Source organism: Zootoca vivipara, chromosome 3 (genome assembly GCF_963506605.1).
Source record: "Zootoca vivipara chromosome 3, rZooViv1.1, whole genome shotgun sequence".
Taxonomy (NCBI): domain Eukaryota; kingdom Metazoa; phylum Chordata; class Lepidosauria; order Squamata; family Lacertidae; genus Zootoca; species Zootoca vivipara.
The window spans coordinates 103,360,432-103,388,315 of NC_083278.1; the positions used below are offsets into that span (position 1 = coordinate 103,360,432).

A 27,884-nucleotide genomic window follows, 5' to 3' on the forward strand; every position below is an offset into this window, starting at 1 on the left:
CCTTCTGATGTAACGTTGCTGAGTTTTCCACTCGCGTGTTCAATTTTAGACAAAGGAATGTCAGTGGAAGGAGAATTTGCTGCCCAGTTAAACTTTGTGAAGACCTAAAACCGGATGAATTCTGTAAGCGTTCCCCGCCCCCTCAAAGGCAGAGTAATAAATTTATTTAACAGAGACTAAATGCTGGTGAGAAAGCAATGGGTAGATCTTGGTACACAGCGTTTCCAACTGGAAAGGAACTCTGCATGACAGCTTTATTTTATTTTCCTGGGAATTGAAGGCCCCTGATCTCCTGCATAATATAATTCCTAATATTCTGAGTTTAATTGCAGATAAATCACAAGCCTTGCTCTTTTTTTGAAACAGACAAATATCTATTTTTTAAAGCTATCCTCCCAAGCGTTTTCCCTCAATCCGCTGCACTCATTTTCCTCCGTTGGAGGACAGAGCTATGTATGCCACATGACTTGTCCTATGTAGGGAAAGAGAGAAATCTAGTTCAGTTCACATTTAAAGGTGCACTGTCCAAAACAATATGAGAACTGAAACACAGCCATTCTTCTGCCTTTGCACTTGTACACATTTTAAAATGAATTCTCCTACCAGTTTACAAAAATGCATATAATAGGGGGAAGGGTACGTAAAAATGAATATATTAGTGACATAACATAGAAATATAAATTGTATTCAGGAAATTTGCTTGCAAAAAATGTGTAGGTTGCTCAAAACTGCTTACAAAAAATGAGTTTATAGTAAGAGAAATTCACACTAAGCTGCTGATGAATTTCATGAGGATTTTTTTTTAAATTGCAAATTGCCAAAATGCAGGGAACTGAATTTAAGATTGGAAAAATAAGAAACTGAGAAAACACAAATGGACAGACCCTTCCCTCCCTAGTCTTCAGACCCTTAAATTATCCAGCTGCATCAAGTGCAATGAGGGACACTACACTGTTGTCAGTAAAATTCAGCTGGCAATCTAGTCATCTTCTGTTTGAGTGAGTGCCATGGGCGTCACCTTTGCGGGACACTTTTCTCTGCCAGATGCACACACTTATATTTTAGTTATCCATGAGATTGCACTAAGAGCTGAATCTGGTAGGATTAACCCGAGCACATAGAGCTGAAAGAGGAAGTGGGAAAGAGCGTCTCTCTTCCCACTTCCTCCTTCAGCTCTATGTGTTTTCCCTTCAGCTCTACCGTATGCATTTTTCGAATAGGGAAAAAGGCAACTACCCTCACCAGCTGATGGTCAAGGGGAAAAGGGGGGGATGACAAAGACCCTTCCTAGGTACCCAGAGAGTATCTCAAGGGTGCCATCATGTCCATGGGCCCCATACTGCCAACTCCTGGATTATGTGTTTAAATGCTGGAGGTAAAAATGCACAGGACTTGTGAGGAACTGGCCGTACATATGAAGCCCCATCTAAAAGAAGACGGAATTTCAAGGAGAGAGTTGTTGGCTTATGATTTTTTTAAAAAGGGAGCACAGCTCCAGGTTTGCATCCACATTGGTTGCATTCCATTCTAACATGATCGCACATGTTCATAGGCAAAAGATACAACTTGATAAATATGTTATTTGACCTACATATTTGAGTACATAGGTACATTGATTTTATTTTTTTATTTTTTAAAAAAACCTCTCAGTTTGCATGTTCACTTCCAAGGTACAAATTGGCACGGGTTCAACGATTTAAAGAAACCGAAACTCCCAGGTCTGGTATTTCAAGGACACGCTGTTCTCTGATACATGATTTCAAGGGATGGATTTACATGTACAGCAATTGTGTTTGTCTGAGTGGGGAGCTGTGTACATTGTTCACGATAGCACAGAACTTGTCAGGGGGAGAAAATAACATTATTTTTTTGGGGGGTGTTTGGGGCAATTCACAGGACTAATATGCATGCTAATACGCATGGACAGTTGAGAGACAGTCATGTGACTACTGTTTTCAGTGTCGTTTGACGTCAACTCGACCCAAGACATTTTGCTTCCTGAGGTGAAGGATAAATATGGCACCTCTTCCAGTCTGTGTATAAAAACTGACGAGTGAGCGAAATCTTTTTCTTGAGACAGCACCGTCCACTGCACTTGAAGGCAGCAGGCTAGCCGAGGAAGCGCAGGGTAGGAAACAAGAAGTTTCAGTGTGCTAGTTTGCCATGTTCATAAGAAAATAGTAGCTAGTCGCCATTTATAGCTGTCTCCTCTGTGAATTTGTTTAATCCTTGAAATATACTCGGAGTCGAGAGTGAATTTCATGCTCTTTATTTGGTTTGTAGCAGCAACAGAAGAAGGAGAAGAAGAGAAGAATGGCTCTTTCCCCAAAATGTCTGCTTATATGCATTATTTACACAATGGCATTGCGTGATTGGCTACTTCAGGGCTGCACCTGTAGGCCAATCAGGTTGCATATTCACTTCTGCCAGCAGCCTGATTGGCTGCTCCTGCAGGCCAATCAGGTTGTTGACTCGCTTCATCCAGGTGCCTGATTGGCTGCTCCTGCAGGCCAATCAGGTTGCTGATTCACTTCCCCCTGGAGCTGGTTTGGGTGGCTCCTGCGGACCAATCAGACTGCTGCATTCTGGATCCTATTGTTCTAGGATTCAGCTCAGTACATAACACATAACAATCCTCTCTAAAAGCCTTCGAAGGCTGAAGATTGAGTTGTGCCATTCCATTTCTGCCCTCAGCAATTGTTACAGAAAGCATGACTAGGTGGATAAAAGTAAGTAAATATATTCGCAGAGGGGCATAGTGCTAATTTTGTACTCTTGTTTGGGAAAAAAAGAATGTCAACTTTCATCTGGTTAATTGACATGGCTTAGTTAGATCAATTCCCTCTAAATGCACAAGCTAGTTAGCAAAGCACTCAGATGTCCCATAACCTAAGCTGATCCCTTCCAAACAAACGGCAGCCCTCACACGAGATTTTGGATAGATGCTGATGGGAACCACTGCTGCGTGGGAAACTTGGAATGCCCAGGCCCATGCGCCAGAGGGAACATCCAGTTTTGTTTGCTCCTGTGTGCAGATAACTTCAAATTAGTCCAAGCTTCTTAGCCAATGGCTTAGTCACATCATTGACCCAAATGTTTTGAGATCGCTGGATGTAAAAGGGATTGGATGGAGATAAAAGAGGTATAATCAGCATCTATTTATTCAAAGATTTCCCACTAGTATTGTTATCCTAAATTTTCCTTTTCTCTGCTAGCTCTCCCTGGAAACTCTGTTTTGGATGGTTTCTCGGAAACCTGTTGCATCAGCTGTCGCTTGAAACCAAATAACACGTTCACCTGGCAGGTAAGCAAGAAAAGTGACTTTGTCTCTAGCCTTTTGTACAGCTTATAGCTAGGGGTGTGTGAATATGCCAATTTTTGCCTGTCGATTTCTCATTTTCCGGCCTTAAATTCGCAAATGTCCTCATAAAAAAATCACCAGCATTTTAGTGCTCATTTCTCCTCGTATATGCAACTTAGTTTGCAAATTTGCTCAGTGCACATCTTTCTGCATAGCTGATTTCCCCAATATAATGTATTTTTTTTTTGGGGGGGTGTATTTATATGGGCACTTTGTGCATTTATCTACACATTGATTCGCTGGAGAATGGCATTGCAAAATTCAGAGAAGTGTGAACGTCGAAGGACAGCTTGTGTTTCTGATCTCATACCGTTTCAGAAAAGGTGGCTGCAGTAAATTCATTTTTAGATGCAAACTGAATCCCTATTTATAGCAGGGGTGGTGAGCCACAAGCTGTTACGGGACTGTGTGTGGTCCTTGGCCCAATTTCACATGGGTGAGGGAGCTCGGAGGAAGAGAAGTGGGGGAATGCAAGGATGGGAAGAAACCCAAAATGGATGGGGCAAAGGAGCAGGGAAGTTATCTGCAAATGCCCAGATAAGACCTCTAAGAAGAGCAACGAGTCTGCATCCCAGCTAGACAGGGAGAGAGAAAGAATGAGAGAGGAGGATGTCAAAAACAAAAACAAAAGGGACGGTCTGTTCTGGTCCACCTTTCCTCTTCTTGTCACCACTGGTATGTACGGTAGCTTGCAACAGATTATCTCCCGAGGGAATGTGGCCTCTTACTGCTGATTTATAGTTAAAGATGCAACTTCAACGCAAGGTGGGGTAACCTCAGGTCTAGGGGCTGAATGTGGCCCTCCAAACCTCTCTGTCAGGCCCTTGGAGCTTTCTCCAGGCCACACCCCCCCTGCTCCACACCCTCTTTGAGTGCTTTTGCCCAGTTGGAAATGGTCCTCGAACTTCAGTAATGACTCTTGCTTGCTGAATGTTAGACAGAGAGGCGTGAGTGTGCCTAGAAACTAGCTCATTATACAAGACAAAATTTGCAGTTGTTGCTCTGCCCACATTTCCCTCTGGTCCTGCCCACCACTGATATGTGGCCCTCTGGAGGTTCCCCAGAAAGGAATGCGGCCCCCTGGCTAGAAAAAGACACATTCCCTAATCGTGCTTTAGCGGGAGGCTGTTCCCGGAGGTGGTTTACCTATCAATCCTTCTTCACCGGCACCTCAGGGAATTGCAGTTCTGGGATGGGAATAGGGGTCTCCTCATAACTCTCTTAACAAACTGCAACTCCTAAGATTCTTTGGGGGAAGAAGTGGCGCCGTAGTGCTTTAAGTGTATACTGTGAATTTGGCGTCCATGATATGCTCCTTGCTGGAACGGCTCTGAGAACGTCTAGCCCAACTTGCCAGGAAATTTGTATAGATGCTCCCCTTCCAATGAGAGACTTTTTAAACGCCCCTCCCCCCGAGGGAACAGCAGCTGATATAACCTTTTCCCAGGCTTTCTATTCTGGCAGAAGCAGGTACCTAGTATGCCCCTGGGGGCTGATACCAATTGAGAGCCAGATTTTTGTGCCAGTGTTGTGACTGTTTCTGCTACTAATGTAGAACTCTTACTATTATATATATGCATTTATGTATGCCATAGCTGCCAAGTTATCCCTTTTTTAAAGGGATTTTCCCTTATGCTGAATAGGCTTCCTCGCGAGAAAAGGGAAAACTTGGCAGCTATGATGTATGCAGGTGCAGCTATTAAATCATCCCGGATGCTCAATAAACAAGGCAGATCTGGATGAACTGATGCTTGCCATTGTTCATGTTATGTCATAATCCAGATTTCTGTCATGTCAGTTTCGGTGAAACTACACCTGGGTTTTGACGATCCATGATCCCAGGGGCACCATAGCTGCCAAGTTATCCCTTTTTTAAAGGGATTTTCCCTTATGCTTAATAGGCTTCCTCACGAGAAAAGGGAAAACTTGGCAGCTATGAGGGGCATACATAAATGCAGAAGAAGATAAAATCCAGGACACTCAATGAAAAACACACACGAAATACAAACAAGGACATGTTTAATGGAATTGTGTTCCCCACATCCCTTTGATTGAACAAGATATCAGAGTTGGAACAAAATTCTTATTGTTTTGGAGCTGGGGGTGGGGTGGGGGTGGACACAGAGCCAAAGCTGTCAAGTTCTCCCTTTTTTAAAAGGGAAATTCCATTATGCTGAATAGGCTTCCTCGCGAGAAAAGGGAAAACTTGACAGCTATGCACAGAGCTATTGGAGAGAGAGTGTAAACATATTCTTATAAGAGCAATTTGCATTATATATATATAGCCCACTAAACATAACAGGCTTCTAGAAGTGGGAATACCTCAAGGAACCATAATGGGAAAATACATTCATATGTATGCCAGTTCTTTGGGGTATTCCCAGTTATAAATACTGTTAAATTTAGTTGGATTATGAAGCAAGGTGCAAATCCGACATTTTACTATTTAGCGTAATAGTGTTACATGCCACCCCAGTCTCTGAGTGGTGAGAGAATCCAGGGGTTCAAGGCTCTTTTTCAGGGTTCAGTTTCCTTGGAATGAAGGCCATAGGAGACTGTGGTGCCTCTTGGATAAATCGTTTTATTTACACATATATACAACCTGAGCATAAGATGGAGGGGCTCGCAGCATTAACACCCCGAACGATCTTGCTTCTCTGTTAGTTACAGCTTTGGATCCAGCATAGAGCAAACATGTCTATGCGCCTACAGCTTCCAGCCTGCTTCTCCCTCTTTCAGACATGCTACACCGGCTATTATTCTCCTTCCTAGCAGCTGGGGCCAGGGAGGACCACCCACCTGTCCTATGGCACAGAGCAACTTCTTTGGTTATGCTAATTGTGGTGCTTAACTAGTCAACAATCGTGGTGCTTTTCCTAGACAAAAGGACTGGTTTGGTAAGTTTGCTCTCCTGTGGTTTACCCCCACAGATACAGGATCCCGATACAGTGGTGCCTCGCTTAACGAATGCCCTGCTTAACAAAATTTCCGTTTAACAAAAGGATTTTTCGAGCGGAGGTTGCCTCGCTAGACGAATGCGTTTTACGAAAAATTCGTCTAGCGAATCGCGGTTTCCCATAGGAATGCATTGAAATTCAATTAATGCGTTCCTATGGGCAAAAAAAAAAATTCAATGCATTCCTATGGGATTCGCTAGACGAATTTTTCGTTATAAGAAAAAGACCCGTGGAACGAATTAAATTCGTCTAGCGAGGCACCACTGTAATTGGAAGGGACTCAGGGCACCATCCAAACTCATAATAATGGTTTCTGCAATTCATCATCAAGGCTTAAGATTCAGTTTCCTCAAACTGCCCCTCAAAGCTATTATTTCACAGGCAAACTATGAAAAAAAATATATATTCAGAATTTAGTTCTGAAGTATGGCCGGAATTGTGAGTTTGCTGCAATGTAATTTGGAACTGTTCCAGCTCAGTACTTTAGGGAGCAATCCTAGAAGACCCACTTACCTTGGAGTAAACCCCATTGAACTCAGCGAGACTTACTTGGTCTGAGAGTAGATGTGCATAAGATTGTCCTGTTATGGTCCCACTGGTATCAGAAGGAGGTATGTGCAGTGTAACTCTGTGTACATTGACTAGAGAGTTAGGCTGCAGACCGAACCCCACTCTCAGATATTCCACCAGAATTCAGTAGGACTGGCTTCTGAGCAGACATGGTTAGGGCTGTATGTACGAAATCAGTGGTGCTCACTACCAGGGAAACAGGCATACGGTAGGTTTGCACTGTTAAGCACACCATTACTTGTCCTTCCCATTGAAATAAACAGGAATTAAAAAGTGTTTCCATGGTTGCTGAATCATGCTCATGGTTTGCGACATCAGGTAAAGGGACCCCTGACCGTTAAGTCCAGCCGCGGATGACTCTGGGGTTGCAGCACTCATCTCGCTTTACTGGCCAAGGGAGCCGGCGTTTGTCTGCAGACAGCTTCCGGGTCATGTGGCCAGCATGACTAAGCTGCTTCTGGCGAACCAGAGCAGCAAACGGAAGCGCCGTTTACCTTCCCGCTGGAGCGGTACCTACCATGTTTCCCCCCAAATAAGACATACCCATAAAATAAGCCATAGCAGGATTTCTACGCATTTCCATAATATAAGCTATACCCTGAAAATAAGACATGGACGCGGCGCCTCCCGGCAATAGCTCGCTGCCCTCAGCCATGCCGCGTTGGTATTTATCTACTTGCACTTTGATGTGCTTTCGAACTGCTAGGTTGGCGGGAGCTGGGACCAAGCATCGGGAGCTCACCCCATTGTGGGGATTCGAACCACAGACCTTCTGAATCAGATCCCTTGCAGCAGAGATATGATGTTTTTGCTCTCATGCAGCATCAGAGAGAGGGACAGGGAGAAAAAGAGAGATAACCACGCCACATTAAGGACAGCTTGTCTGTTTATGTGGCATGGTGGATTGGCTAACAAGGGGGGGGGGTCACGTTGGTCAAGGTGGGACACCAACCATAGTTGGCAGTCAATCTCATTATTATCCCTCCAAGGCAGTCAGGGCATCTAGTGTTTAAAGTCAAACAGGGGTAGCCAATGTGGCGCCCTCAAAATGATGCTGAACTCGAACTCCCATCAGCAGCCTGCAAGACTGATGGAAGCTGTAGTCTAACAGCATCAGGAGAGAGCCTTGCCAGCTACCCCTGGAGGAGAAGCAGAAAGGTGACAGCCATTATATCTGAGGCTGGCATTAACACAGGCAAGTACCCAGACAGCAATGCCTGATGTCTGTTCAGGCTTTTGTAGTACAGCTGGTGGTTAGAACCAAAAGTTCTGGGTGAATAAGAGCAGGCCGCGAGCTGCTTCTTTTCCTCCCCTGTGCAAACGGCTTCCGTTAAAACTCGTAAGCCGACACGAAGACGGTAATCTTCGAGACGTGCTTCGCTTGGAAGGTGCGGTCCAGGTACTCGGTCATGTCGACTTCCACTTCTGTGGTCTGAGGGCCTTGCAGGCTCTGGACGAGGATGAGCTCACCGGTCTGCCTGTCCGAGCGCTGCATGACGAAATGGCCCCGGCCGTTGCCTGCCGCGATTCCAAAGCGCAGGCCGTCGGGGCCAGGCCGCCCAGGAGCCGACGCGGTAGCCATGCGGAAGAGGGCGGTGGGAGTGACGAGGTTGGACGGCAGAGGGAGGTAATGGAAGGAGATGGTCTTTGGGGCGTGGTGGCAGGATCTGCTGTCCATGGGGCATGGGTTCCGTTCGCATTGGCTAGGAAGGAAAGTGAAGGGTAGGGGTAGGATGGAGATACATTTATTTCTTAAGGTAAAGGTAAAGGGACCCCTGACCATTAGGTCCAGTCGTGACCGACTCTGGGGTTGCACGCTCATCTCGCATTATTGGCCAAGGGAGCCGGCGTACAGCTTCCAGTTCATGTGGCCAGCATGACAAAGCCGCTTCTGGAGAACCAGAGCAGCACATGGAAACGCTGTTTACCTTCCCACTGTAGCGGTTCCTATTTATCTACTTGCACTTTGATGTGCTTTCAAACTGCTAGGTTGGCAGGAGCTGGGACCAAGCAACGGGAGCTCACCCCATTGCAGGGATTCGAACCGCCGACCTTCTGATCAGCAAGCCCTAGGCTCAGTGGTTTAACCACAGCGCCACCTGGGTCCATTTCTTTCTTAGTGGTATGGAATATCTTTACATCCTGCCCTCCCTCCAGTCTGGAGCACAGGGCTGCAAATAGGGATGGCGATAAAGCAGCAGCATAAGTGAATCCGGAGGCGGCAAGTTGCCTCCAAGATTGAGGGTACCCAACGCTCAATGCATGTGCATGGCGTCACACACATTGCATGTTGGGCATCGTGCAATGTGTGTGACGATGCATGCGCAATGCAGGAAGCCAAGCTCTCTGGAGGAGCCAGCCGCTTGACCTGTACTACGCATGTGATGCCACACGCATGCACCATGCGCAGGGTCATATGAAGATTAAGGGGGTCTGACCCCCTTTAAAACAAACATCGAGAGGGCCAAGGTGCCTTCAACTCCACAGAGTTGGTGCACCTGAGCGAATCAAAAACCAGAGAGTTGGATAAAATGCAGTTAGTGCCAGTGAGAATATATGTCGGGCTGGCATACCCCTAACATAGTGGTCCAAACAATTGACCAAATATATAAACAATATATTCTGCAAAGATTTAGACCCCAGGAGGTCTTTGCAGAATCTTTAACTTTTCTTCTTCCCAGTAAGGCTCTGAGATGTTGTTGGATTCCATACAGGCCACCCACCTTTGTTTTAGAGTCTGAAGGTGAAATCCAGATTACCTTAGGCACTTTTCATTTCCATTTATTTTGAAGGGCAAAAATTTGGCATATTGGATTGGAATTCAATGTCACGCTTTGATGAACTGAGCGTTCCATCTGCACAAGGGTTCCTGCTTGCCAGCTGGAACAACTCCCCCCCTTCCACCACCCCCTTGCTGTTCTGGGGGTTCTCCCAACCACCTCTCAAGACAATTTCAGGGCGCATACAGCAGGAGAAGAGGAGGAGGAAAGCTCATTGTTGCAAGCAGAAGTCCTTGTGCAAGGTTTCCGCTGATGGGGCTCATGAGGTGAATCCTGCCCGTTATGGTGAACAGCACTAACCTAACCACGTCTACTCGGAAATAAGTCCCATTGAATTCAATGGGCTTACTCCCAGGTAAATGGGATTAGGACTGCATCCTAAGGCTGAAGACACACCGTACCTTTAAAGCACATTTTTCATCTGTAAAGAATCCTGTGAACTGTAGTTCACCACTCACAGAGCTACAGTTCATCGCACCCTTTAACAAACCACAGCTCCCAGGATTCTTTTTGGCGGCGAGGAAATGTGTTTTAAGGATATGGTGCGTCTGCAGAATAGACCTCTCATGGAAATCAATTGGATTTAAAGGTCTTTAACTTTTCTGGATTGTGCCCCAAAAGTTCTCTAAACTCAAACAAAGCTCCGTTTGCAACACACAGCGATGGTGCATAATCAAGGCACAGAACATTGGCCCTGTATCAAAGAAAATATAACAAGTAATCTTACTGGCTGGAGGGGAAATATTCATAAGGTTGTCGTAATGTTTGATCACAGACCAGAAAACAATATGCCAACAGCCTGGATCATCAAGATCTTTTGGTTCTTAGTTTTAAATGAAAGGAACTGGAACTGCACAGTGGGTTTTCTGGGCAGTCATCATTTCTTTCCTTATGCCCAGAACTAGGGCCTGCTCTATCATTAGGCAGAGTGAGGCAAGGGAGCAGGGCAGGGAGTATGATGAGGTGTTGGAATACAGAGCTCACTCCGTGCCACGCGTAACCTGCCCCGAGTGCCCTAAGCTAGCCTACTGCCGTCAAATGTGGCAAACGAGACGATTTCCCATTATACTTACAATGGCGATGTTTTCACATAGCTGATGTTTCCACTGGGCTTGGGGCACTCTGGATTAACACACTGAAAGCTTCCTCCTGTATTAATGCACGTTGTCCCCCTGGTACAGTTGTGCAATGAGAGAGCACACTCATCGATGTCTGTAAAACAAATGGAAACATGAAAAGCAAAGTACCAGAGCCGATGGTTTCGGTGACGTGCTTAACGCAGAAGGGGAAAGTATGATCTTCTCCACCCTTTTGCTCTCAAGGCCAGTGACAATTTGCACACTCTAACTGGTGCACAGAAGTTCCACCTAAATCCTTTCTATGTACAAGAGAAGTTTCTTGAGCTGAGCTCTGCCAAGGAAGTTTTCTGCAGATTGGTATCCTCTGACCTCTTCTTTTGGTGGTGCATTTCCTGTTTCCAGATGATGCCCTAAGTGGCCACTCCATACATATGAGAAGACCCAAGCCAGTCACCCTGTCTCAGCCTAACTCTACCTCATAGGGTTGTAGCGATGATGAAATGCATGGATAGCTTAGTCAGTAGAGCATGAGACTCTTAATCTCAGGGTTGGGGGTTCAAGCCCCACATTGGGGAAAAGATTCCTTACATTTAAAGTACTCTCCCCCCGCAAGAATCCTGGAAACTGTAGTTTACCCACTACAGAGCTATAGCATCCCTAACACAACCTTGATGGCAGAAAGTGAGGAGGAATTAAAGAAACTTTTAATGAGGGTGAAAGAAGAGAGTGCAAAATATGGTCTGAAGCTCAACATCAAAAAAACTAAGATCATGGCCACTGGTCCCATCACCTCCTGGCAAATAGAAGGGGGGAAAATGGAGGCAGTGAGAGATTTTACTTTCTTGGGCTCCATGATCACTGCAGATGGTGACAGCAGTCACGAAATTAAAAGACGCCTGCTTCTTGGGAGAAAAGCAATGACAAACCTAGACAGCATCTTAAAAAGCAGAGACATCATCTTGCCGACAAAGGTCCGTATAGTTAAAGCTATTGCTTTCCCAGTAGTGATGTATGGAAGTGAGAGCTGAACCATAAAGAAGGCTGATCGCCAAAGAATTGATGCTTTTGAATTATGGTGCTGGAGGAGACTCTTGAGAGTCCCATGGATTGCAAGAAGATCAAACCTATCCATTCTGAAGGAAATCAGCCCCGAGTGCTCACCAGAAGGACAGATCCTGAAGCTGAGGCTCCAATACTTTGGCCACCTCATGAGAAGAGAAGACTCCCTGGAAGAGACCCTGATGTTGGGAAAGATGGAGGGCACAAGGAGAAGGGGACAACAGAGGACGAGAGGGTTGGACAGTGTTCTCGAAGCTACAAACATGAGTTTGACCAAACTGCGGGAGGCAGTGGAAGACAGGAGTGCCTGGCGTGCTCTGGTCCATGGGGTCACGAAGAGTCGGACACAACTAAACGACTAAACAACAACAAAACAAACTACAGTTCCCAGGATTCTTTTTGGGGGAGGCGTATGTGTGCGTCAGATGTGCTTCAATTGTAGGGTGTGCATGCAGCCAAAGTAAATAATGAGCGGAAATATTCCAGGTTAATTGGCTTGTGGAGTGGGCAGAAAATATTTTAAGCCGTGCAATGTCAGTCTGCCTCCCTTACACAGGATGCTTTAATTTTAGAGACAACAGCAAAAAAGCCAAACAAATCCCAGCGATTAGCTCTGTTTTATCATAATCTGAAGGCATTTTCTGTAGCCAGCGAGAGCACAGAGTGCCTGCTTCATGCATACAATATCACTATTCAATTCCTTTTGGCACTTGACCGCCATACCTCCCGACATATCTAAATGGCATTACAATGTCTACCTTGTTTCAGCGGGCCTCGCTCCCTTGGCATTCATTAACAGCCAGAATTTTAAGTAGCCGTGCATTACAAACCGTTCCAAAAATCTGGCTTCTTGCACGGCGTTTGGGAAGTCCAGCTTCTATTCTGTTATCATTTCATTGCATTCATAGTCATAAAATGTATGAGTGCCTAACCAAGTCCCTGCTCCTAGGTGAGAATGGGCAGAAGTGAGCTTAAACCTGGTTGCAGAGAAACACACGGCACACAATCTAAGCAGCTTTTGGGGACCGAAAAGGCTGCATGAAACCTGCACATTCAGCGTCTGCGAAATGCCATCTGCCTCATGCTAAAGTCACCTTCACAGCTTTTCGCATCGCTGAAGATCTGGTATCCTCTGGGGCAGGAACAGCGGTACGAGCCAGGAATGTTGATGCAGGTGTGCATACAGAGACGAGGGGCTCCCTCCAGCTTGTAAACTTCACATTCATTCACATCTGCAAGGGGGAAGAAAATACTGACGTTATTTCTACTTGGACAAATTTCATGACAGGCTACACAAGGTGATCCACACCTGAGGATCAAAGCGCCAAGGATGATTCATCTTTTCTTTTCTGTTTTACTTACGTTACTCTATTAAAAAAAACACCCATACAGCACTGAGAGACTATAAACGAAAGGCCGCACAACCATATTCTGCAGCTTAGACACGGCTTTAACTTCGACAGAAAGCAGAAGCAGCTTGTAGCAGCCGACTCCTCAGAGATCTCTTGCAATTGCACTCTTACCCTGGCAGATGCTGTTTTCTGCTGTGCCGCTCATATGGAAGCCCGCTTCGCAGCTGCACTGCTGCATCCGGTCAAATTTGGCGCAGCGAGGTTTACGGCTGAACGCCGGGTCATCTGTTACGCTCCATTCGGGTGGTACTAAAGGACAAGTGGGGGAGGGAAGAATTCGCCTCCAGGACAGTGTAAAATCCCAAACCACAAATGAGAAGAAATCCTTATTTTTACACAACTAATAAAATGGAGTGGTGGATTTGTTCCACATCTGCAGCAACAAGGGGGAAAACTACACATTACACCCAATGTTTGGGGACAGAGATGGGCAAAACCATAGCTGCCAAGTTATCCCTTTTTTAAGGGATTTTCCCTTATGCTGAATAGGCTTCCTCGCGAGAAAAGGGAAAACTTGGCAGCTATGGCAAAACCAGCATTCCCATGAGAAGTCCTCTCCCTCTTCCTGTCTAAGCTTTGTGATCACTTCCTCCACATGGAGGAAAATGATATCAGTGGAAACCAGCGACTATGGCTATATTGTCAGTGTAGCTAATATTGAGCTAAATGAGCAAATGGTCTGACTCACTATAATGTCTTGTGTTTCTAGGGCCTGCCCTCCCCATCTTTCACATTAAGCTTTAAATATTCCTCTTTCCCTCCCTCCTTAACCCCTCACCACAATACATACCTGTCTGTGTTTGATATTGGCAGTTGGGGCCTGTCCACTCCTGGGGACAAAAGCATTTGTACTGTTCACCTCGGTCAACACATGTTCCCCCATTCTGACACAGGTGACTGGTGCATACCCCAATATCTAAGAAAGGGCCAATAAAATAGGGAGGTTTCAGAGCTTCGATTTATTTCCGCAACCCATAGCCTGCTTTTGAAGTTCTTCAGTGAAAGCCTACAACATTTTAGTACAAATTTCTCCTCATAATTTTCTTTCAGGTATGAAATTTGGATTAAATCTACAGATATATCTCAAGCATTTCCCTCTAATTTCTCCCCCAATCCCTAGTTGCAATCCACAAGATCCAGAGGGCACCTCCTTGGCTACCCCTGCTCAAGGGCAACCTTTGGTAAACACAACCAACAGCAATATGGCGGCTATTTGCCTGTTTGGTTAGGCAGCTTCCTTCTGGTTTTGCAAATGTGCATATCCTCCTCAAGGCAAAATACACTTTAATGGAAGAAGCAAAATCTTTTATTTGCAAGAGCTGGCCAGATTCTCCCCTCCCCCCCCCCAATCTCTATTCACCTGAGGCACCCTTTCACCTCTCCCTGGCTTATTATGTGTTGAAATAATTAGCGCAGTGGAATTCCTTGAAGAAACAGGCTGCGTGAGTGAATGCCTCATGGATTGCCACTGCTTCCCATCTGCCAAAAAAGCCAAGCTCCCCTGATCATCAATAGAATATTCTAAATAATCAGGGGCCACTAGACCATGAAGTTATTGAACAAGCAGCCAAGGAATTGTAGCCGGATTTTTCCAACCGCTCCTGCTTCCTTGAACTTTCTACAAAGCCGAAATTGTCATCTGGCTGTCCGTGCTGAGTGTGTGCACTAGGCCTCATCGACACCTGGGCTAGGCATTGTGAAGAGGACCAGACACTGCCCAGGTGTCCTAAAGAGAACAAATGGTGGTTTTTCACCTGCATAGATGCCAGCTACCTAACCATTTTTATTTTTGGTCAAGGAAGACACTGGCCATACTGAAACCATATATGTAAAAACACTATGATACCACAGTCATAGATCCATAGAGTTGGAAGCATCATCGAGTCCAACGCCCTGCAATGCCGGAAGATGTATATGGGGATCGAAGAACCTGTGACCATGCCATTATCAGCACCGTGCTCTAACCAACTGACTTCTCTACTACTGACAACCCCCAAAGGGTTATGGGAAATGTAGTTTGCTTAAGAGTGCTGAGAGTTGCTAGGAGAACCCCTATTCCCAGAGCTGCAGTTCCCAGAGTTCCCTGTGAGGAGGGAATAACAACAACAACAACAACAACAACAACAACAACAACAACAACAATACCCCACCCATCTGGCTGGGTTTCCCCAGCTACTCTAGGTGGCTTCCAGCACATATAAAAGCATAATAAAACGTCAAACCTAAAACACTTCCCGATACAGGGATGCCTTCAGGTGTCTTCTAAAAGTGGTGTAGTTCTTTCTCTCCTTGACATCTGATGGGAGAGAGTTCCAAAGCGTGGGTGCCACTACCAAAAAGGCCTTCTATCTGGCTCCGTGTGACTTCACTTCTCACAGTGAAGGAACGGCCAGAAGACCCTTGGAGGTGGACCTCAGCTGAACGGTTTGACCACTCTGAGAATTGTAATTCTGTGAGGGTAAAAGGGTCTCGGCACCCTTAAGAATTACAGGCCCCAGAATCCTTTTGGAGGGGCACCATTACTGTTTAAAGTGGCATCATAGTGATTTAAATGTATGTTGTGAATGGGACCGTTGTGGACAGCAGCAACGGGCATTCTCCTTATTCCCACTGCTCACTTGATAATTGACCAAAGGTCACAAACCTCGGGCCACAGGCCAACAGATTCCCATCAGACCTCATGCCTCTCCCCAGGCCACACCCCTTTCTTAACCCCACCCACTATTGTGCTTTTGCCCTGCTAGGATGTCTCCTTGAACTCTGGTCATGCCTACAGAAGTAGATTTCATTGCTTTGCACCTATTGCCTCCGGCGCCTCCCACCACTGCCATATGGCCTCCAGAACATTGCCCAGATGGGGAATACGGCCCTTGGTCTGAAAAGCGGCTCCCCACCCCTGTTCTAGAGTCACATCTGGCTGGCCGTCTAGCGCACTGTGCCATAATCTCTTTAGAAATGTCTGTCTTCTCGAACACAATGGAGAGTGGCAGGTCTCTGGCCTTCGCAGCCGCTCAGTCCGCCAGGGGCTCAATGGCTCATTAGCATTTTGCACAATGAGGTAGGAATTCACCTAAACAAACAGCTCTGTCAATGCACAGGGGCGTAAGCACCCTATGGAGGAGCGTGTGAAAATGTAAACCACACAGACCAGGGCCAAGAATTTTTGCATGAGTTAACTGAGAGAGACAAAGTCAGGAAAATGGATGCAAATCCCTCTCTCTCTGTCTCTCTCTCTCTCTCACACACACACACAGAGAGAGAGAGAGAGAGCGTGCTATGATACACACTGATTTAATCCAATGTTTACAAATATAGTAAGACATACAGACATACAGTGGCATAGTAATAGGGGGCGGGGGGGGGCACCGCCTCGGGCAGCCAAGGAGGAGAAGCCCCCAACTGCCTCACTCCGCGGCTTGCTCAGGGGGTTTGCCGCGGCACCTGCCTACTGTGCGCGCATGCGCCGTGCATCAAGGCATGTGCGCCGTGCGTCATGATGCGCAACGCATGCGTGCAATGGACATCCTGCCCCCCGGCAGGGTGCCTTCGGATTTGCCGCCCCGGGCTGCCAGGCGGCTAGCTACGCCGCTGAATACATAGCACAATAAAAACCAGCAACATCTCTATCCCATTATCAGGGTGTGGCTCATGGGAATTGTAGTCCAAAGGATCTTGAGGAGCACCAGTTTGGGGAAGGCTGAAGGAGAAGAATTCCATGTGCTACAAACATTATTAAATATTATTAAATATTATGAAATGCTAAACAGGGGTTCTAAGGCAGTATTCTGCAACCCTGGATTGCCAGCTGTTTTCAGACTACAATTCCCATCATCCCTGACCACTGGTCTTGCTAGCTAGGGCTGATGGGAGTTGTAGTATAATAATAAAAACAGCTGGATACCCAAGATTGGGGAACACTGTAAGGGACAGAAACCAAGCAAGGAAAGGGTTTTCTGGCATGGAGATGATTGATGAGAAAGCTTTGCTGGTGGGATTTTTGTGAGTGAGGCTGCTGTAAAAGACACAGGAGCAAGGCCAGAGGCCAGTTTCTATGGCTTAATGTAGTTAATTTCATTCCCCAATTGCATTTCAATAAGCAAAATACAAGAAATGCACACTTTAGGAATAAGTGCAGGTTAAAGTACAGTTCTGCAGTCAAGTCTCCCTACAGCTAAGAGGCAATTGCTGATATAGAGGCCCCCCAACCAACATGTTGGATCTGGTCCCTTAGTCTGCTCCCAGATTGGCCTTTCCCAATGTCCCTAGTCCCCATCTGTGGTACAGTGCTTTCGACACTGTAAATCGTAATGCCCTGTGGACTGTCCTTCTGAAAGTTGGCTGCCCAGATAAATTTGTAAACATCATTCGGCTCCTCCATGATAATATGACAGCAACAATCGCAGATAACAATGGCTCTCAAAGTGAACCATTCACAGTGGGATCAGGTGTTAAACAGGGTTGTGTTATTGCCCCAACTCTATTCATTATTTTCATTGCCATGATCCTATACTTTATCGATGGGAAACTCCCCACCGGAGTAGAAATCATATAACGAACAGATGGAAAGCTCTTCAATCTGAACCGGCGGAAAACAAAAAGTAAGGTTACAGTAACTTCCGTCATAGAGCTTCAGTATGCTGATGACAACGTAGTGCGCGCACGCTCAGAGGATGGCCTCCAAACCACCCTAAATATCATTGCAGAAGCTTACGAAAAGCTTGGCTTATCACTCAACATCCGAAAAACCAAAGTGCTGCATCAACAAGTACAAAATAACCCCTCTGCAGCGCCACAAATCCAACTCAGTGGTGTGACGTTGGAAAACGTTGATCACTTCTCCTACCTAGGCAGTTACCTTTCCACAAGGGCCAACATTGATGCTGAAATCTAGCATCGCCTGAGCTCTGCGAGTGCGGCTTTCTCCCAATTGAAGTGCAGAGTGTTTGAGGACCGGGACATTTGCAGGGAAACCAAAGTGCTTGTTTACAAAGCTATTGTACTACCAACCTTACTATTGCTTGTGAAACATGGACCACTTATGAACGCCATCTCCAACTCCTTGAAAGATTCCATCAACGGTGTCTCCAAAAATTGTTACACATCACTTGGGAAGAACTTGGGAAGACAGGCAAACTAATATCAGTGTACTGGAAGAAGCAAAGATCACCAGTGTTGAAGCAATGATTCTTCAACATCAACTTCGTTGGATTGGTCATGTTGTGCAGATGCCTGATGATCGTCTTCAAAAGCAACTACTCTATTCCCAACTTAAAAATGGAAAGTGTCATGCTGGTGGTCAACAAAAGAGGTTTAAAGACTGTCTCAAGGCAAATCTTAAAAAATGTAGTATAAACACTGACAACTGGGAAACACTGGCCTGCGAGCACTCCAGTTGGAGAACAGCCTTTACCAAAGGTGTCATGGGCTTTGAAGAAAGTCGATCTCAGGATGCAAGGGAGAAACATGCTAAGAGGAAGACATGCTTGGCAAATCCACACCGTGATCAACTCCCGCCTGGAAACCAATGTTCCCACTGTGGAAGGACGTGTGGATCCAGAATTAGCCTCCACAATCACTTACGGACCCATTGTTAAAATTGTGTTTATGGAAGACAATCTTACTCGGCTACGAGTGATCGCCAAAGAAGAAGACAGTATTCTAGCCAGAGGTGGGTCAAGTTCCTACTTGACCCATGAGGCCATTTCCCCCCAAATCATGCCCACCTTATGTCATATGTGCTGGCTGGGGCTGATGGGAGTTGTTGTCCAGAGCATCTGGAGGGAACCAAATTAGAGAAGGAAAGCTCTAAAGCACCCAGCAGTAGAACCATAGTTTGCAGAGAGTTTGGAGTTTAAATTCTCAGCAGAAGTTGAATTTGCTGCAGAATTCCCTGCTGGAGGAGCACACTTTGTTCTGGATGGAATCACAGGGTGACGCTCGAATTTGGAAAATGAGCTACATTTATTGCAGGAAATATTTACTTTGCTGAATTTATATCCCAACATTTTATCCAAGGAGTTCAAGGTGATGTATAGGGTTCTCCCAATCTTCATTTAATTCCCATAAAAACTACATGAAGTAGGTTAAGTAGGCCAGTTTCACCCAGAGAGCTTCATGAAAAAGTGGGGATTGGGATCCTGGTCTCCTAAGTCCTGGTCTGACACTCTAACCACTGCAGCATGTTGGCTCTTGATAGGAAGGATCCTGGTTCTACCTAAGATGCACTATGGTTGGTCTTCCATCTCAGTGGAAAAGAGCTTCAAGTATGTCTGCTGTCTTGGCATGGATAGGGTTGCCATATGTCAGCTTTGCCAAAAAAGAAGCAGAAGCAGCTCAACAACCTTTCTGTCCGGATTTGAAGTATGGCATGGAGGAGGAGGAGAAGGGAGTGCCGTCAGGTCAGCAGCGCAAAGAGAATTAATACTGAAGGAAGAGCAAAAGGTGAGCATAAATAAGCTCAGAGAGTCGCCTCTATGCTTCTCATGCAGGTACACCAGCCTACAGTGTAAGCAGAGTTGCACCCCGAGCCTTCCAACCACGTCTTCCCTCCATGGTTTGACATTTCCATCACACTTTTGTTGCCTTCTTACAGCTACAGGCAAGCACAGTAACAGTGGCTGCTCAGGAATATGAAATGCGTGTGTTACGCCAAATGCCCGCTCATCATCAACAGAACCGCCTTCTGCCCAGTAAGCAATTTTTTTAAAATAGAGGTAATTATGTATGAGTTTCTTGTTTTGCCAATCTGGATAAACCTCGCGTTGGTCCCCCCCCCAAAAAAAAAGCGCATAAGATTAATTACTGTGTTTGTGCCAGTCGACTTCTCAGATGTTGTCATCTGTTTCCCAGTAATAAATTGCCTATTAAAAGATTTGACATATGCTTGGATCTGCAGCCTCACACACAATGAACAACAGTCGCGTGGATTTAGAGCTACAGTATCGGCAATAACTTGGTCACAACAAATCCATTCTGTGAAACAGCTTTTTCTTTTTCTTTTTTTGCATTGCAAAGAAAGCCTCCATTGGCATCAATGGCAGTTTACCCTGAAATGCAAATATCAGTTTGGGAAAGAGTCCAACTCGCCCCCCCCTTCACCCCCATCCCTGCAAGTATGTAGTCTTAAGGCTGATCAGCTTCCCCCATGGATGCTATTTCCATTCTGCAAAAATATGCATGCTCAGTGCATTCAAATTCACTTCTAGTTTGGCCCTAACCCTGCACATCAGTGCTGAGTAACGCCTAAGGATGAATGCTAAAGTGATAGTCTTCTAAGCATATAATGTGCAAGAAGGATTAGAAGCCTGTGACTCTCCAGATGTACGGTAATTGTACTCAATCTCCCATCTGCCTCAACCGGCATAGCCAATGATAAGGGATTATGGAAGCCGTAGTCCACAAGAGCCAGCACCGTGGTGTAGTGGTTAGAGCAGGGGTCTGCAAACATTTCCAGCAGGGGGACAGTCCACTGTCCCTCAGACCTTGTGGGGGGCCAGACTATATTTTGAAGGGGGGAAATGAACAAATTCCTATGCCCCACAAATAACCCAGAGATGCATTTTAAATAACAGCACACATTCTACTCATGTAAAAGCACGAGGCAGGCCCCACAAATAACCCAGAGATGCATTTTAAATAAAAGGACACATTCTACTCATGTAAAAACACGCTGATTCCCGGACCGTCTGCGGGCCGGATTTAGAAGGCGATTGAGCCTGGGCCTTAGTTTGCCTACCCATGGGTTAGCATGTTGGACTAGGATCCAGGAGACCAAGGTTCAAATCAGCCATGTAGCTCACTGGGTAACCCTGTCCTAGTCACTTCCTCTGAGCCTAACCTACCTCACAGGGTTGTTATGAAGATAAAATTGGGAACGGGGAGAACCATGTGTGCCACTTTGAGTGTCTTGGAGGGAAGGTGGGATGCAAATTCAACCACCTTCAGCATCCGTGGCTACTCCTGAAACAGCTATGTTTGATCATCTGAAGGTGAGCGTTTATGCCCGAGCCAAGGGAATCAAAAAGTGAATTACCTGTGCACTCAGGAACATCTCCTGTCCAGCTGCCGTTTGGCTGACACACTCGAGAACTGGAGCCGATGAGTCGGAATCCAGGATCGCAGGCGAAATGAACTTCATGGTCCACCATATTCTTGGAGCCAAATCTTTTGCCATTCAGTGGGGCATCCAGGGCAGGGCAGAACACTGTGTGAGTTGGGTACACAAAAGTACCAGTAATAAAAGACGTGGTTAGAGGAAAGAGGGCAAAAGCATCACCATCACAGAAACATGCTGGGATGCAGGGGTGTGGTTAGAGGGTGACTCAGGGGGCCAAGACCCATGTCTTTTACAATGGGCCCTGGATCTTGCACCTTCCCTCCATTTCACACCCATAGTTTTGTTTTTTTTTATATGAAAAATGTTACTTGTTTTGTTCTAAGACTTTCCTACCTCTATATCCAAGAGAGACTTACAGATGTCATTGAATAATGGATGGGCAGTATATAGGGGCCATATGACACAAGGAGCCAATCGGGGTCTATCTGGTCCTATAAAGCTGCTGGCTATGCCCTGGGTTCTCAGCCTGAGCAACGTTGCCCCTGCTCTTGCACCGCCACCACTTTAGGCTTGTTGTTTTAATTACCAGTTGGTGGTTCAGGGGTGGTTTTCATGACTGTGTTTTGCAGAGTCGTCAGCCGGTGTTTCATGACACGGAGCCCCTCGGCAAATCTCGTTTCCTGCCCCTTTAGAAATTGTTGCATTTGGCGGATGGCAGTCAGAAGCTGCTGCTTGTTCATGCAGTCCTGTGGAAAACGCAAAGACATTAAACAGCTGGATCAGGCCTTTAAATGGGCCTTTATATGTACGGTGTTAAGCATGATGGTTGAGTCCAATTAGAAAACCGTTTCCCCCAATGTCTTCCCCACTTGATTTGTATCATAGAATTGTAGAATTGTAGAGCTGGAAGGGACCTTGAGGAAACAGTGGAACCTCGGTTTATGAACACCTCGGTTTACGAATTTTTGGTTTACGAACGCCGCGGACCCATCTGGAACGGATTAATTCACTTTCCTTTACTTTCAATGGGAAAGTTACAGGTAGGTAGCCGTGTTGGTCTGAGTCGAAGCAAAATAAAAAAATTCCTTCAGTAGCACCTTAAAGACCAACTAAGTTTATATTTTGGTATGAGCTTTCGTGTGCATGCACACTTCTTCAGACCTTTCAATGGGAAAGTTCGCTTCAGTTTATGAACGCTTCAGTTTATGAACAGACTTCCGGAACCAATTACACCCATGCTTCGGGTTAAGTACACTTCAGGTTGAGTACTCCGTGGACCCGTCTGGAACGGATTAATCCACTTTCCATTACTTTCAATGGGAAAGTTCGCTTCAGTTTATGAACGCTTCAGTTTAAGTACTCCGCGGACCGTCTGGAACAGATTAATCCACTTTCCATTACTTTAAATGGGAAAGTTCGCTTCAGTTTATGAACGCTTCAGTTTATGAACAGACTTCCAGAACCAATTGTGTTCATAAACCGAGTTACCACTGTACAGGAATATGCAGCTCGGCCATATGGGGATCGAACCTGCAACCTTGGCATTATCAGCACCACGCTCTAACCAACTGAGCTATTCTGACCTTCCTGCACCTCCTTCAGGGAATCCACAGTACCAGACTCATAGGGCAGAATTAACTGAGTCATTGACTTGCCTGTGCCACCTACCAAGATCCGTAGCTCAGTGGAGCACAGACTTGAGCCCAATGGTCATTTCACACGTTATATTTTTTTATAGCTGGAACCTGAAACAACTTGTGTGCTCACAACATTGTAAGATGTGCTGGCTGGACAAAGAGGAGTGGTGGGAGGCACTAGCCGGGGAACCCCCAAGGGAAACCCCAGAGGAGGAAGGCTCAGAGCCAGGGGATCGGTGGTGGGATACCGAGGAGAGGTCAGAGGGAGATGATTGGGAGGCAGGGCTGGATGCTGAAGGGGCAACAGGGTTTAGTGAGCGGGAAGAACCTGTGACAGGGAGCAGTTCAGACACTGAGGCTGAAGCAGAGGAGGGGGACTAAGAGACTGCTGAAGAATCCGGGGAGTCTCCCTCTCTTGCTGAAATAAGCTCCCCTCCATGCTGGTCTCCAAGAACGTGCAGGATAAGGAGGAGGGCAGAACAGAGGTCAGAGGTGGGCAGATGCAGTTTGAAACATCCGGGAGAGGAGAGCCTTAGAAAGGGTTGAAGGCAAGGACCTTCAGTCCTGGCAATTGCTCCATAGAGGCAAGATCTGCTGGGAAGTGTTGCTGAGATATGCCATGCCCCTGAATAAAGAGTTAACTTCACTGACAACCAAGACCTGTGTCTTTTGTGCTGACCTGTGTCTCATGCATGTGACAAATGTGTTTAAAAGCAGTGTTTCCAGCAATTGCCTGGAAACTTTGGACAGCTGCATGTAGTGCTCAGGTTGAATGCTGTAGGACAGTAGAACTTAGATGTTGCTGAGCCTTATGGAGGAGTTAGCTCCATCATCAGTGAAAGGTCACTTTTCCTTTAAAGGGCCCCCGCCTTCTCTAACATTTGTTAGAGGTTGGCTGAGGCTGATGACAATATTTGGAGGGTTCCAAGTTGGCAGAGGCTGACCTGGTTCAACATTCAAGCCAGGTGACTGTTGTTTGGCTGCCCTGAGACGTTATGCTTTTGAATCTGTTATAGTTTTCTTCTGCTACTGATTTTGTACGGTAATTCAGTAGTATTTATCTATTATAAGGGCACGTTTCCTATTGATGGAAGTTGCCAAAAGCAGGAGTTGACCATCTGTTTTCTGCTGATGGCTGCATTCTTTGGGGGCCACATGCAAGGGGTGGGCAGGGCCAGGGACAAAAATGGGTGGAGCCACTCCCCCCCCAACACCCTTCTCTCTCTCTTGTCCCTCCCCACCTCTGTTTCTTTCTTTCTGCCATCCTCCTTCCCTACCAAATGGGCTGGGGTGTTTGGGAGTTGTTGGGCGAGGTTGTCACTGCTGTATTTTGTATCTTTATTTTAGATCTGGCTGTCATTTATGTGGAAATTGTTCAATTTGGTCGTGTATTTTTTAATATTTTGTTTATTGTTTATCACTACGTTTGTAATGTTGTAGTTATTTTCCTATGTATTTCCCATGTATTTTCCACATGTTGTAAGTCACCTTTGAGCATGGTTTGAACTGTGGAAAGGTGGCATAAAAATAAAGTTATGTATGTGTGTAACAGGAGAGGACCAGATTGCTCTTGCCAGGGGTCTGAATTGTACAGGGATTTTTTAATCAGGCTGAGAGCCATACAAGGCTCTAGGACTGAACGTTGCCCAGCCCTGGTCTATGGCTGTTTACAAGATTGGCAGAGAACAAATTATATGTATTAGTGTAACAAATAAATCTGTTGTTGTTGCTGTTAAGATAGCGTGAACTTTTCCTTGGTCCAGCAAATGCCAGAATACAGGGCCTTGACAGGGGCCAAGAGTGGCTAGCTGTCAAGGCCGTGAGCTGATGAGATCATTGGCATACAACTGTCATTGTCACCATGCTAACATGCATGGCCTGACCCCTTCCCATCCTCTTCCACTGTGCTAATCAATATACACAACAGGTACCAACCTTTGCAGCTGGGCCAATGCCCGGGCAGCCAAGTTTGGAAGTCAATAATATTGGTCTTCTTGGCAGGGTGTTGTACTTGATGGCGCAAGGGTGGAGCCAGGATGAAACCTGGTGAGTTGGGCACGGACCATCAGGTGATATGGCTGGCCACACATGTTTTGTTTTGTTTACTGGGTATTTGGCTGCCCATGTCACTTGATCCCCTTTCTTCCATGGCGACAGGCTTGGTGCATAGTTGGTGGGTCTCTTGGGCTAGGCAGCTCCTTAACAGGTCCAGGCCCCCCAAAAGCACCCAAATTTTCCAACTGCTAGCACTGGCTTTGCCATGATGACATAAGCAAAACTGTGAGTGTCTGATTAAAACATCATCATCATCATCATCAACAACAACAACAACAACAACAGTTATTTTCTGCTTTGTATTCCACAACATGCTGGAAGAGTCCCCAGAATCACTTTTAGTGTCACGTGAGAAATACTTTCGTGTAAATGACTGCCAAGAGAGCAAATGGAATGCAAAGATCCCATTCAACAGCTGCTACCCCCTGCCTTTCCTTTATGCCCTGAGAGTGCCAAGATGTTCAGTCCTGTTTGCCTCCTGCAAGAAAGGAATGCTACCTATTGCACAAGGGTTTGATTCATCTGTTACGCTATCTAAATCCTGTATCCACTCAGCCATAAATGCATATCTATTGATCTGTCTGTGCAAGTTTATCAATATCTGTCCATTTATCGCAAATAGGGATGCACAAACCTGTCATTTTCAGTTTCTTTTGGTTTCCCATTTTCCCAGCCTTAAATTCAGTTTGCCTATTTCTGCATCAATTTGAATAAAAAAGTCAACACGAAAAATCAGCATGCATTTCCATGCAGGTTAAGCCTAATATATGCATCTATTTTTCTTTCTTTCTTCTTTTTTGCAATTTTGCCTATTATACATATGTTTGCAAGCAAATCCATAGGTTAATATAGTGTTTTTTTCATGCACAGTCTTCTTGGTTGGAAAACTGCATTGTGAAATCCAGAGAAGTGCAAGTTTTGAAATATAGCTGGGTTTGCAGGGGAGCTTGCACTAAAATCAGGCAAGGTCAAAGTAAAATGTGAACTGAACAAAAGTCTTCTTATTGCTGATCGCACATGCACAGACACCCCCACACAAATGCTGCTTTTGCTATGAAATTGACTTTCTTTATCCGTTGCACAACTTCTTCACCAGGATCAAAAGTCAACACTAAGTACTGGGACAGGAGCCAGTCAAAACGGAGTGACGGCAGACACAATAAACCTGACATTTCCTTACAATTTGATTGAACAAGAATTTAATTGCCATGTTTTATATGAAGCATGTTCTTGGGGTTTGGGGAGTGAGCAAGTTTTCTCTTGCCCAAGACTCTTATCATATGTAGCATACAGCAGACTCTTTAAAAAAAAAAAAAGTCATACTGGATACCTTTATAATAAGCTCTTTGTTAAAGAGTTATTTTTAACCTGAACTGCTGCGCTACTGTTAGGCATAATAAACTTCATCACTGTGCAGCTCGCTCAGCCCATTGTTGATATTCCTGCAAAGTGACTTGAACTCACAAGCTCTGCAATCACTTGACTGCACTGGTTTATTCAGGCATTAACGGAGGAACAGGTTGAGTTTCTTTCCTAACTCAGCAAGAGGGTTGCAGTTGCATTATTAGCAGAACCACTGAGCCTAGGGCTTGCTGATCAGAAGGTCGGCGGTTCGAATCCCTGTGACGGGGTGAGCTCCCGTTGCTCGGTCCCAGCTCCTGCCAACCTAGCAGTTCGAAAGCACGTCAAAATGCAAGTAGATAAATAGGAACCGCTACAGCGGGAAGGTAAACGGCGTTTCCATGTGCTGCTCTGGTTTGCCAGAAGCGGCTTTGTCATGCTGGCCACATGACCTGGAAGCTATACGTCGGCTCCCTTGGCCAATAATGCGAGATGAATGCGCAACCCCAGAGTCGGTCACGACTGGACCTAATGGTCAGGGGTCCCTTTACCCTTTACCCTTTTACAGGGCAAGAAATATAAGAATTTTCAGAGGCAGATAATTTGCAAAAGTAATTACATGCCCTACACTTCTGGAGCTGCATTTTTCACCTCGAACAGTGTCGAGGGATTTGAGGATTAAGTGATGGGAAGGCTATATTTTTAGTCTTCAAATTTCTCCAGATGAAGATTTGCATATTAGTTTGGACTGATGGTACTTATTTGGCTTTGGACTGACCTTGTTTCCTGCGTGTCTTTTCTGATTTACACCAAACATTAACCACACCTCTTGTCTGTTGGTGTGAAGTTGAAAATTAGAGGGTGTGTATCGAAGGGCACCAGCAACCATAATTTTACTTACCTGTTGCCTTTGCAGAAAGAGACACATGAGGCCGGGGAGGGAGAGCTAAAATAAAGTCCAGACTTTTAAGCAAAAGTTAACAAACAAAACACACAAAAAACAACCACCGTTCGTTTTACTGTCAAGGGAAACTTATCATTTCTTTCATGCATTGCATTTATAACCCCTCCAAGGTTTTATAGATGTTAAATAAAGATGATAGATAGATGATAGATAGATAGATGATAAATAGATAGAGATAGATTATAGATAGATAGATAGATAGATAGATAGATAGATAGATAGATAGATAGATAGATGATATAGATGAAATGTTATCCAGACCTAACCTGTTGTTGATTGGGAGAATGGGGCTTACCTGGGATGCTCGAGATTCTTGACATGATGTTAGGCACAAGAAGAGTAAGAGGCTGTATTGCAATCCAGAAAGCATGGCACTATTATTCCAAGATAGGTAGGTAGATAGAAAAGGAAAGAAAAAACTCTTCTCAGATTGCACAGGAACACCTGGCAAAGCACTTTCCTCGACAGCCAAGTTGCCCTGACTGCAAATCAGGAGGGATAGAGAGCACTCCTGTGCTCAGATCAGAAATGACTGCAGCATCACACAGCAGGTTTTCCAAAGATCCAAAGAGTAAAAAAAAATAAAAAAGGCTCAGTTTCCACCTCTCATTGG

At 45.5% G+C, this 27,884-nt stretch overlaps 1 protein-coding gene and 1 long non-coding RNA gene across 2 annotated transcripts; one reads left to right on the top strand and one right to left on the bottom strand.

Annotated features, from left to right (window-relative positions):
* Positions 1-3,029: 3,029 nt before the first annotated feature.
* LOC132591918 (uncharacterized) lies at positions 3,030-6,273 on the top strand. Its single transcript, XR_009557390.1, has 2 exons — positions 3,030-3,142; positions 3,216-6,273. It is a non-coding gene; the product is annotated as an uncharacterized LOC132591918 (long non-coding RNA).
* On the bottom strand, positions 5,925-27,862 carry FBLN7 (fibulin 7). The gene is made up of 8 exons (XM_035111111.2): positions 27,567-27,862; positions 21,861-22,020; positions 21,251-21,421; positions 14,009-14,134; positions 13,330-13,467; positions 12,901-13,038; positions 10,742-10,880; positions 5,925-8,591 (listed from the first exon to the last, which is right to left on the bottom strand). The coding sequence occupies exons 1-8, from the start codon at positions 27,639-27,641 to the stop codon at positions 8,219-8,221; spliced, it is 1,320 nt and encodes a 439-aa protein (XP_034967002.1). The 5' UTR covers positions 27,642-27,862; the 3' UTR covers positions 5,925-8,218.
* Positions 27,863-27,884: the final 22 nt, after the last annotated feature.